The sequence below is a fragment of the Larus michahellis genome, chromosome 9 (genome assembly GCF_964199755.1).
Source record: "Larus michahellis chromosome 9, bLarMic1.1, whole genome shotgun sequence".
In the NCBI taxonomy this organism is placed as follows: Eukaryota; Metazoa; Chordata; class Aves; order Charadriiformes; family Laridae; genus Larus; species Larus michahellis.
The window spans coordinates 7,952,788-7,965,683 of NC_133904.1; the positions used below are offsets into that span (position 1 = coordinate 7,952,788).

Consider the following 12,896-nt stretch of genomic DNA (forward strand, 5'->3'; position numbering starts at 1 on the left):
CTTCTTATTTTTGACATCCTAGCCTTAACGGGCCAGATACGTAAACTAAAGAAAATGTGTAATGAATCTGCCGTGAGTCATTGTTAGCACATGGTTGCAGCACTTGACTTGCAGTGAACTGTGTGGCGTGTTACCTTCTTAAGTAATTTCACATTTAAAGTACTTCGGTATTTTGATATTTATTTTTTTTTAAATAAACTTGAATGATGTGATGGACGACACAGACATGGTTTCCAGCCATAATGATAGTACAATCAGAAATTTAAACTCCTGAATCCATATTTAGATCCAAATCAGTGGCTTGATTTTTTTTTTTTTTTTTCCCCTCTGAAAGTTCCCATGATTTCCAGGCTTCAGGAAGCAGGAAGGTGGTTCAGAGCCATCGTTCCCACACCCTGCCCACCAGCCATGCCGAGCTCCCAGCCCTGCGTGCTGGCTGGTGCTTTCTGGCTCTTCCACTGGCACAGAAAAAATCTTGTCTGGGCAAGTTTCAAAGAGGGATTGATGTCCAAGATAAGAAAAAAAGCATTTCCTTTCATTGAATTATGCATGTTCAAAACAAATAGAGTTATTTATCAGGGCCCTGAATAGTGACTGATCATAGAGAGGACACTTCTTGCCTTGCTCTTATTACGAGCAGGGGTCTCACCTAAATCTCCTTTAATTTATCTGAGAGACTGGAAAGAAAAACAGGGATTGAATCCCTGAGTGTCGATGTGAAATCCAAACCCAATCTTTTCAGAGTGTAGGCTAACAGGAGATAATGCGGGTGACTGACCCGAGGGGTTTATTCTAGGTAGAAGTTCTAGGTTCCAACAAAGTTAAATAAGTGCTTTTTTATTTAAAAAAAAAAAAAAAATAGTGCTCTGTTTAGAATAGTCCTGAGCAGTGAATAGCTGTTTCAGGAGTGTTTTACAGGAGAACCTGCTTCTTTCCCAATTGTGTCCCCAAATCCCTTGCCTCTTGGTATGATATTTTTACGCTTCAGGCAAGAGTTATTGTGCTCCATTTGGCTGCTAAATGATGTGCGCTCATTTGCCTTGGCAAATCTATAATCATGTATTCATATGGATCAATATCAGTTAGATACTTATTATATCTAATGCAATATCATGCTACAGAAAGGTAATATTAATTATGTAATCAGGTAGCTGTATGTACAAATATATATTAATAATTATAGTAATACGTATCCGTAACTCAAGCACAGAGGCAGGTTTTTAAGTTGATTCATGTGCTCCCCAGTCGGACTGAAGCAGCAGGAAGATCTCGGGCTCTGCAGGTTCTGGCCATTCTAGAAATAACATCGTTACTGCACGTACATCCCTCCAGATGCGCTGCCGGTGCTGTGCGGCATAGAGAGGGCAAGAAAAATCTGGCAACACCTAACAGCAGTAAAACCACTAGCTGTGGTAATGTGGCTAAGTTTAAAATACACAAATCGGTAGGGAATTAGCCCTTTTTCACCTGCTGAATAATCCCGCTGAAATGGCTTGTAAGAACAGAGTCTTCAAATCATAGAAGGTAACTCCAGAAACCGTAGCTTCTCGTTCTCTGTCAGTGGTTTTGAAATGAAAAGCCTGGAGGAGTGTGGCAGATACGTAGCTATCAGCATGGAATCAGAGGGCTCAGCCCTGACTTAGAGGACACGAGGCTTTGGAAAATATATGTAAAAGAATTGCTTGGAAATCTTTTTCCTAGGATTCTTGATATTATTTTTTTTTTTTTTACGTCTATATTATATGAAGAAGTGTGTTGCCAGCGTCATAGTATTTTTCGCCTGCACCTCCCCAGAGCGGAGCAGATAGGCACAGTTGTGCTGTGAATCCACCTGCGCAGGGAGCAGGGGATGGACGGGTGATGGGTGTCACCATCCCCTGCTCATGGCAGTGCCCTCACCGGGGCTCGCCAGGGCACGGCTGTGGGAGACGGAGCTCAGCGTTGTGCAATCCCTGTGCAGTTTAAAGCAAAGAAAACAAACCCGATGAGCTAACTGAGAAAAGGAGGGGTTGGAAGACACCCCCCAAACAACCGAAAATAAAGGAACGGGGAAGGAAGAGAGGGTTTGGGGTGTGGAGCGTTCCCCAGAGCTCTGCTCCTCATTGTCCCTCCCCGCTGCTTCATCCCTTCTGTCCCTCAGAGGCTCCTGCAAAGCCTATCGCTGCCTCTTGTGATTTATCGCTGGGGTGAAGTATCTGTCCCTTGGCGCATCTGGACCGTCCCCGCTGATTTTCCACTGGAACGTGGCTCGAGCCCCTTTGTTTTTCAGTCTGGGCTGCGGACACGCTCTGCCGGCTGCCAGCTGGACAGCCGGCACCCTGGCCCGCTCCCTTACAGCCTCTCCCACTCTTCTTTGCTTTTCCCTTCCCCCCGCCCCCCCTTCCTTCTTCTTTTCCCCCTCCCTTCTCCCCCTCGGTGATGGAAAAGCAGGTCAGATTTTCCAGGTTTACTGAAAGGGGAGCAGGACCAGGGAGCAGCCGCACCGCCTCCAATAACTGCTTTTCCAATTCTCCACCGTGTGGAAACTCCTCTGCAGGGTAATGGGGTTTCCGACCGGTTTCGGTTCCCCCGTGCCCAAAATGGGGGCAGCCCCGCTGCCATCAACAAATTAACATTATTTCCTCCGAGAATGGCTCGCTCCCAGCGGCCGGGCTGCGGCTGGGCTGTTTGATAGCTGCTGGCGGGTGCAGGTTAAGGATGGGGAAGGGAAAAAGGTGGTTTTGAGCTCCCCAAACCTGTCGTCGTTGCCTTGATGTGTAAGGTTGATGTGGGCTGGAGTTCATCAGGTGTAATTTAAGAGTGAAACAACATTTTAGTGCCTTGGCTCCTCTCCAGGGAGCTAAACACGTTTTGGATCTGTTTAGTTAGAGCCGGTTAAATAACACCTTTCTCTTTTTTCTCTTTTTTTTTTTTTTTTTTAAATACTAATAATCAGAAAATATTTTGAGCTAGAAGAAAAGAATTTTCAGTTATTGCCAAAATTGTCATTAATACCTTTGCTGAAGGCTGATCAAACGGAATGATATGCAAGCGTTTTTTATGCAAATACATGTCTGTTAAGGTTTTTGGAAAGGACGGGCTTTCTCGGTGGCTGTAGCCTGTTTCTCTGCTGCTGATCATCCCCGTACAAACAGCTGGAAGCATTTTAGGAAAAAAAGATGCAATATGCCTATATTTCAGTGTCAGGAGTTATGAAAGCTGAGAATTTTTAAAAAACGCTTAATTTTTGCATCTTAAAAAAGAAGCCATACCAGTGCTTTTTCAGTGAAGTATAGAAGAAGAAATGAAATAATCATCCTAATACGTATTAAAAGCACCTTGGCATTTAGAGGGAATTGATTCTTTAATTGAGAAGGAAAGTAAATATTGTCAAGTTATATTTCTAAATCTATTGAATATGAATCCAATTTTGCAGTTGCTGCAATCGACGGGAAACATCCTGTTATCCTCAGTGTGAGGTACCTAACATACAGCATATTTATCAGCACAAGCATATATGGCCCTTTAATGCAGAAGTTCTGTTTGCACCATGTACTTCGATGATGCATGAAATGGAGTTTTAAACTCTTGAATGAATTCTTTGAAAATTTGCAGGCACGGTTTTGCGAGGGGAACACAATTTATAAAACTGTGTTTACTGTTGTTTTTAAATCCTCGATTTTACGGAGCATACGCGAGTTGGATGTATGGATGCTACAGAAAAGCATCAGACTGTTAACTCTTTCTGCTTTGCTCCCGCAGAATGTGAGAATTTCTTGGAGGATGGGCTGAACAGCGTCTGTGCCTCGTCACAGGGTGTCCTTAAAAGAGAGTCTGGGAGCGAGTCTGACCTCTTCCCCTTGCCTGGTGATGGGATGGAAGACCTTGTCTTTGGAAAGGTAAGAAAGCCTGGTGGGGATATGGTTAAAAATGCTCTTAAGTCCGGATTGGATAAACCCGTACTGCAAATGCAGATCCTCTTGGTTTCACTGGTGAGTTAGAAACCTGGAAGCAATTATCCTGGAACAGAATAGATGGGAAGGATCTGGTCCTCTCTTCAGAAGCAGCAACATGAGGGATGTATTTACTTGCAGCAGAACTCCAAAAACTGTGCAGCCCCCTCTGTTAAAAAGATGAAAGCAATTTTGACTGTCCAGAAGTAAATCAGGTGCTAGAGGAACACTTGAAAAGGTGGATTTTCTTGCAAGGTCATTAGGGATTGCACAGATGGTATGAAAGCCATCTTTGACTAATGTAACAAAGAGCTTTTCTCCAGCAAACGAGGACCTCTGCACCGACACCTTCAGAGTCATATACTGTAATTCTCAGAGGAACCAATGTTTTTCTGTAAATTCAGTGTGACTCCCTGGATAGGAAGGAAACACTCACTCTAAATACTTAAGGCCAATTCCAATGAATAGTTTTGTTGCCTAGGAGACATAACTCTAATGCCGTTTTGCGTGCAAGTAGAAGAAAAATGTTTTCAGGTTTGCTTAAAATCAACAACGCAAGTCATGACTAACCTTAGTCATCCCTGCGCCCTTTGTTTTGCTCACGGCTGAGAAGTGGAAGGAGCAGTGGGTGAGACCTGAGATACAGAGTTGGCCTCCTGAGCAGAGGATGCCTCCCTTAAGCATCGGTCTTTTGCTGTTTGCATCAGAGCAGCCTGAATTTATTCAGGTGGTGATTAAGTTTTGCTTTTTAAGAATCATCTTGTTGGGAATTTATATTCTTCTTGCCATAAGTAGTTGATGAAAAAGCACCCAGAAAGAATAGTGTGATGCAGAATCAAAGAGGGAGGTGAACCTTCCTTAGAACAACCATCACGTTGGTCCCAGCTCCATGAAATCAGGCGCTCGGGTTCAGCTCCAGCTTACCTGTTTGAGCAGGCACGGTTCCTGCTCTGAAAAACTTAACTTTAAGAGTAGGTTTCACACTTGCTTTCAGAGAAATACATTTAATGAAAGAAAATTCTGTTTGCTTAAATCAAATCAGATGATGGTGAATATTTTCCAGCGGGACGGGAAACACCACAGCCCAGGCTCAGTGATCTCATGTGCTATAAATGAACAGTAAAGTCATCCTTAATGCATGTGGTAGGGCACAGAGCTCGCCAGCCTCACCCTTTCCCATCTCACTCTCAAAGTGATGCGGGACCCTGGGTTGTGAGAATATAAGGCTGTTTGGCAGAGCAGAAGACTGTCTTCAATTTTCTCGCGTAGAGTGGCACGAATTACGACAGCCGACTGCCATTTGAGCCTGATTTAATGCTTGTATGGGGATGCGTGAGAGAAGAGTGCTGTGGGAACACAGTAAATTTTATATTGTAGCTTTTTCCCTTTCTTATGTGGAAAGTTGCCTTCTCCAAATGCAAGAAAGAAAAATTAAAACTTAAAAAGAATAGGTAGTGCAATCTGGCAGGGATGCTGCAGGGAAAAGGAGGAGGTGGTGGGGAAAGCAGATCTTCAATGGCCAGTGGAGAGCGGGCAGAGGGAGGAAATTATTTTCTTTGTAGAAAGGGAATGTCTTAATTTGGCAGCCTTTGCATTGTTCTCAGTATGTGGTGGATTGCAGACTTTGTCTACAAATGGGTTCAAAAGGTTCCTCAGTTGAGTTTAGGAAGTTATTCAAAGCTAATCTCAACCTTAGTCACTTTTTTTGTCTGCTTTGGTGACTAACTCGATTGCTTGTCTCCTTTCTCAGAATTTATCGGCATACCTTTTCTACAGTTCAAGTTATTGCTAGGAGGACCACAGACACTAGTTTAGTGTTGTGAGCTCGTCCCTTAATTCAATTCTTATCTTTTTTTAACTACTGAGGCCAGCTGGTAGAAATGCAAGTTATAAATGTTTTTAATAACCACTAAAATAAGTGCTGGATATAATCTTTCTTCTGAAAAATATTATAAAATGCATGTCTTGGTTGTAGTTGGTTAGTTATAAGCCTTTTAAATAACACAATTTCCACATCAAACTGGGAAGAGAGAGAACATGTTTATGAACAAAAAGAGGATCTCAAACCTTTCAGTGTCATGGTGATTATTGTTATTATTAATCCTGTTCTTGGTTCCCCTTTGTATGGAGCAAGAGTGGAACTTTTGTCTCTTAGAGTTGTTTTTTATTATTTAAATAATTCTTCTTCTATTAACTACTTAATGCGTCAGGAGAAATTTAGGAAAAGCTAGCCATTGTCTGTCCAGGGTCTTTCGGCTGCTTCCATAGACATCACTTGAAATTCCTAAATTTTTAAGCCCTGATTCTACCCCAGGACCGTGAAGAATTGCGGTCTGTGGGGTCACAAAATCTGCAAGTACCTTAAACTGTCCCTGGGGTTCGGGGCATCATCTCCTTGCCGTCTCTTCTGCTTGTCTCCTGGGTTTTTTTTTTCTTGTTGTGAAGGACACGTGCTGAGCTGCGTAACGTGAGCTGCCGGGTTCAGAGAGCTTCAGCTTTAAAACCTGACTTGTTTTTTCAGACTTCAGAGGCTGTCACTGAAATCCAGAAATTGGTTCCAACAGGAGGTCTTAGACTTCAGCAAAATGTTTCATTTTTTTTGCGTCAGCGCTTCATTCCCATGTCCTCGTCATCCTGCTTTTCCTTCCCCGTCTCAGCCAGCCATCTGGGCAGGCTTTGCAACACCCTCCTTCTTGAGTGATTAATGCTGCATAAGGTCATTTCTCACAATCATCTGGCAACGTCCCGGGGTGTAGCCCATACGCTTTGCTCATCTTAACTTTTAACCTGCCACCGAAATTCAGCATTACTGGGAAGTTTTTTAATGTCCCCCTTGGGAAATGATTCAGACGAAAGCCCTTGGGAAGTCAGGAACCCACAGATCATTGTCAAAGGAAGAGGTTGCAACCCAGCCCTTTGAATTCTGTTTGATTTCTGCTTTTGTTTTGGTTTGCTCAAGAAAGTAGACAAATACATAAATATTTTGCATTGATGTCTTCAGAATTATTGTTTCTCTTTAAAAAAAAAAAAAATAAAACCACAAAAAACCCCAACAACCATGCAAAAAAAACAAACCCAAAGGAATGAAAGTTTGAAGAGAGACTTGCACCAGGGTAAGAAGACTCCAAATCATAAAATGATGATAAATTATTAATAGGAGGCCACTGTTGAGCTTAATTTTAGGGAGCCTGGAGTCACAGACAAATCCAAATAAAAAATGACTCTGATAGGTTTTATATCAAGCCAACCAAAGGTATGATTTCATTAGTGTAATAATATGCCAAATAAACTTCAGGATGCCAGGGTTTAATTTTTTTTCATCCTTTTTTTTTTTTTTAAATACTGTAACACCTTTAATGTTTTTGTCACATAGAAGATTAGGGGACAGAGAATGTTTGTGTCACAGCACTTTGCATGTTGTTATCACAAAAATGATTGAAAGAACATTTTAATTCCACTTAGCAAGACCTCCTGCGGATGGAGGGATTTAATTGAAGAAGTTATCTTATACCCCCCACTATCCTAGTGATTTCTCGTATCCCTATTCATGAAGAAGTACGTACATTCTTTTTCAGAAAACTCATTTCATTTTTTCTTACAAGTTTCTCACCAAGTATTGTCTCTGAGAGCAAAGAAAATGCCCATCAGCACATGTCTGTAAAGGCTCTTTCAGCCATGAGTTTTATGGTCACAGTTAAGGGTTGAATTAATTGAGGTGTAATGCAGCAAGCCTAACTTGAAGAAAATTAATATTTCTTTAATGTTTCATTTTTCCTGTAGGAAAAGAACACATTAGAGAACCATTTCTCTTCTGCAAATGGGGTATTTTCTTACTCACATAGGATTACAGAGCAATGCATATTACTGGCACTTGGCCAGATAGCTGGTTTTTTTGCAGGGGCGGCTACGATATAGGTGTTTCTTAGATGTGTCAGCCACGCTTGGAATTTTGCAGACAGAGTTCTGAGTTCTGGTCTTTCATATTAACTGTTTTGCTTTGTTTCAAAAAAAAAAAAAAATTTAAATGAAGACGGAATATTTTTAGAGGAATACGCATGGGCCACAAGTTCGAGGGAATTGTTTATTGTGCTCTGTAGTCACTCTCATGCTCAAGGTAAAAGTTAAAATGGAGCAAATATATTTCACTTTTTTCAAATTTCTCTTTGAGCTGCACTTTAGGATAGAAACCCTAAATCTTCCCCGATAGGGAAGTGGGTTTTGTTCTGCATTTTAAACTACAGCAGTGTTCTGATCTGGGAAAAAAAGATTCCTCTTTTTATTCTAATTCCTCCCTATATAATTTGGTGTTCTCCACTATTGTTGTTAGATTTGCATCCAAATTTAATGTTTCCAAACTGTCCCATCCTTCCACTGTACAGCTGGCGGGGAGTCCTCCCTCCTCCTGCTGCGCTGCCCTGATGTCTAACAGTATTTTCCTGTGTCTCAGAAAAAGCGAAGCAGACTGTTTCCTCTGCTGAAGGAGTATTACCCACATAATGACTACTTAATTTGTCTGGATTTAGGCAATTCAGTAAGCTCTCGTCATGACTCACACAAATATCAGGTTATCTTAAATAATGGCAAACGTCATCAAAAACTTTACAGGGCATGCATTTCAGTTCTCTCTTGTTTTAACCTACACTTCCTATTCAAGTATGTGTCAAATCCAATACTTTACATTTACAGAATCGGTTAATTATTGAAGTATTTACACAAATTCACCATTAATATTTGACATTCATTGCCATGAAATGAATGCTTTTGGAGGGATATGATTCTACATATATTTTTAGTGTGTTTTTTAGTATTTTGTGTTTAAAAGGTATATTCTACTTTGGTGGTGTACTGTGGATGCTGTCTTTTTTTTTTTTTTTTCTCCTTTGATGGATGGGAGAGGGGAAATAGTGTGATAGCATTTATTTAAACCACCTTAGGAACATTATTGTGTACCTCTTAAACTGAAATAAAAATAAAAAAATAGTCAAACCTGGAACAGGGCTTCCCTCTAAATAGTGAAATATTTGATTAGAATACTTTTTGAACATCTCAGTTTCTTCTTATTCGGTTTAACTAGAAGCTTTTAGCTTACAACGTGTGCCCATCGAAAAAAGCACAGAAAAGCAAAGGTGTCTGGAGTGTTTAACACTTGCTGGGCTTGTGGGAAGTCGGGGCGGCAGGATGCGAGGGGAGGACTGCCGTGGGGCAGCACCGCTCCCGTGCGTCCTGCCCTGCCTGGGTTCTGATGCCCATCTCTCCCTTCTGAAAACGGGATTTTGTAGCCTCTTGGCTTCTGCTAAATGGGAGCTGACAGCCTGCAGCTCCTTGAGCCCTCGGCTTCTGCCGAGACCACCGAGCCTGCTATCTGAAGACAATTAACCGCTATGGCTTTGCTGAATAGCCTGTTATGTATGATCTGACAGATCGTTCTGCCTATTATTATTTTAAATGATACAGCGCAGGGCTCTGCAGGAGAATAAACTGAAACTTCCCACGTCAGTCTTTTGGGGCAAACACCATTTCAGACCGAAGGTGATGTCAGAGAGATGCTTGTCTCTTTTTTTTATGCTTGCCATGCGGAGCACAGAATGCACACAGGCTCTTCTCGAGCTGTATGGTCAGCACATGGCCTTTGGCCAAAGACAACCAGTTTGGCTTCCACTTACTGCTTTTGGAGCAAACTAAACCAAAAAATTGCAGTGTGACTCGAGAGCGGTAATACAAGGCGGCTGATCCTGTGGAATGATATTTTTCAATTACAGTTGGATTTGGAAAATGCTGCAAACCCTGGCATTAACTTTCTGCTTAATGGAAAGTAGTGGGGGACAGGGATTTAAGCTTTTATTTTTTCTGTCTGTTTTCTACTACTGAATAATTATCCTTTTTGTGCTGCATGATGCAGTGGAACAGTATGTTGCCCTTGAGCTGTCGTGGCAGAGAGCTGCAAACCCATCCCAGGTCCTACAGGAGAGGCTGGACGTTGTCATCAAGAGTCATGATGACCCAGTTCCCCATTAATCGCTCTCTGTACACCTTTGGCGGTTTTATGGCACCCTGGCCAATAACGGGTTCAGCCAGAAGAGATGAGATGAGCGCGATTTGCTGTGCAGGATGAAATGTGGAATTGGAGAGAGGAAGGCAGGCAGCAGACACAAACTGGGAGCCCAGGGTTTTGGCAACCAGGGATTTGTGGGGTGAAAGAGATTGCTCTGTAGAGCATTTCAGCCTCTTTTGAAACCAGAGCAAAAAAGTCTTACTTCTGTGATGGTTAATTTGCCTGGTGCTATCAACTCAGAAATCTCTCAGCTCGTGTGAAATATAAAATGTTTGCATTTATTTAAAATGTTAAATGTATTCACTTCATTGAAAGTGTTCAAGGTCAGGCTGGATGGGGCTTTGAGCAACCTGATCTAGTGAATGATGTCCCTGCCCATGGCACGGAGGTTGGACTAGATGATCTTTAAAGGTCTCTTCCAACCCAAACCAGTCTATGATTCTACTTTAATATATTTTTAATTTTTCTTATCCACAGCAAACGGAAGAGGAGCAGTCTGCATGCGATGTCACCAGCTCCAGTTCCTCTGCAGATGACACTATGTCCCTGGAGAGGAACTCATCCCTGGGCAGCGACACGTCCCTTCCCTTCCCGCCGACAGTGAACTTTGTCCAGCCCAAGGACAGGCACAGCCTGGATGGCAGCTGCACCAACATGGTGGCCACAGAGGGAGGAGAGAAGGAAGAGGAGCTGGACAGTATCACAGATGTTCCCACTCATTCCTCCGTCTTACGAAACTCCATGCGACCACTGTCACCTTTCCGTCGACATAGTTGGGGGCCAGGGAAGAATGCCACCAACGAAGCAGAAATAAATCAGAGAAGGTGAGTGAAGACCTGCTTTGATTTACTTTGCACCCACTCATGCATATTTATCTAAGTTTTAGACTCGGCATGATAAAACAGGAAACTGAGGATGTCACTTCTGATTATTTCTTTTCCATTCAAAGACATGAAGACAATCTTCTTATGTATGTATGTTTGTTTTTTAAATTAACTTTCAGGATTAAAGTACTTAATACCTACAGTATGCTTGAGCTTTCCAGGGCGAATAGAATTACCTTGGGACAGGTCTTCCTTTTCAAATGTCACCATCCCTTTCTATACGGAGGTCTTTGTTAAAGGAATTATTGGAGCGTTAATTGACCACAAAATAAACATGACCATTATTGCTCTGATTGTATTAAGAGAAAGCACAGGCACCAAGGTTTTAAAAAAAGGTGTAGAGGCTCCTCGCAGTGGTGAGATGGGTAGTCCTTGTTTAGAGGCTCCTCACAGTGGTGAGATGGGTAGTCCTTGTTTCATGGAATTGGTTCCACCTCAGTCTCTCATGGACAGTAAGACCCACTGAACTCGTCACTGATGTCCCCAGTGGTGCCCAGGAAGAGTCAAAAGGGAAGTTTTCCCATTTGTTCTTTCAGAAGATACAAGAGGGGGAGTTGTAACACCCACGTGAGTGTGTAGATGCAGGTGCAAAATGACTGCGTGAAGAAAAGGTGCTCAGCTTCCCCCCATCTCAGTGGGGAACACAATGAAATAAATCAAGATGCACACCAATAAAGTAGCTGGTGTAAGGTTCCCCGCCGTGCTCTGCACCGTTCAGCATCTGGGCTGCCGGATGCTTGGGGTCAAACCCTGCGTGTTCTGAAACCAATGGAAGTTTGGCCAGTGTTTTTAATGCATTTTAATGCTTTCAGTTGTTTTAGCAGGGTTGGGGTGCCGTATCCTCCCATCCCTCCAGCGCAGACCTGCAGCTGACGGAGGCTGCAAGCCCAGGTGCGCAGCACAGTGCTGCTCTCCAGGCTGCCTGCTGCCGTCTTCATGGCCATGGCTCTGCTTTTAAGATAAATGGAACCGTTGCATTTGGTGATGCCATTAAATTAAAACTGGCCACTCACAACGAGTTCCTGGTAAATTGTTACTGACACATTTGGATAATCCAGTGAGAGGCAGCAGCCACCCATCAGAAATGTATGCATCCTTTACACGTTAGGAGCTGTGGTATCACTAAAGGAATATCATAGACCCTTCTGTGTTGAAAAACATTCAGGACCCTCTAAAAAGCGTAGGGTGGAAGGTTTTTATTATTATTATTGTTCTTGTTTACCACTGGCACCTTTTTTTTGGCTTCATTCCTGGTCCCCAGGTAATCTTTAAATAAAGTAAGTAATACCTATCTTTTTAAAGCTACAAAAGAGTCAGCATAAGGTATACATGCAGGTTTATGACAGAATGAGTCCATAAGCTCATAAACTCATTTGGAGAGATTTATTTTTAAGTGTAGGACCTGTTATGTAAGGATTTCTGAGGGTAATAAACTGCATAGCTGGCAATTACTGCTAACACTTAACAGATGGGGTTAAATTCTCCTGCGTCAGACTTTGGAGGCTGTTTCTGATATGGGAAAATACATTCATTGTAAATGTAAGAAAATTTGACTTAAAGGAACAGTAATTATTCTCATATGTTCTTAGATACAGCTGCCGCTACATAAGCAGAGCTGTCACACAGGTTAATTAAAAAAGAAAAGCTGGGTGGGTCTCTGCTGCTGATTTCATTCCTGTTTGGTTTTATCTCTCTCTTACAAAGGAATTTGGATTATTTGGTTTTGTGGGGTTTTTTCTTTGTTCTTTTCATACGTGGCTGTTGTGATGTTGAGAGCCTGGTTGCTTAGCGAGCAACAACAAATACTGAGGAAGTGAAGCCCAAACAAGTGATTTCCATACAAATCAGTTAAATTCGGAGTGTTTGTTTATTCATTTATTTCACGTGCAGCAGATAGTTTTCCATTTAAAGGAGAACAGCCCTTATTGTAACTTGACTTTTACAAACCTTTGAAGTGAAGTAACACGGAGCACAAGCCTTAGCTAAGGTTTGTCCTGCTGACGGGCAGGACCTGTGCTGCTCCCACCA

General features: G+C 42.3%; 1 protein-coding gene across 3 annotated transcripts in view; it reads left to right on the top strand.

Moving 5' to 3' along the window:
• Window positions 1-12,896, top strand: part of AKAP13 (A-kinase anchoring protein 13) — a 95,952-nt gene that overhangs the window by 35,288 nt on the left and 47,768 nt on the right. For all 3 annotated transcript variants that reach the window (XM_074602062.1, XM_074602063.1, XM_074602061.1), the window contains 2 exons: window positions 3,742-3,878; window positions 10,462-10,808. In XM_074602062.1, the coding sequence (XP_074458163.1) occupies window positions 3,742-3,878; window positions 10,462-10,808 (484 nt within the window). The remainder of the gene's footprint in view (window positions 1-3,741; window positions 3,879-10,461; window positions 10,809-12,896) is intronic.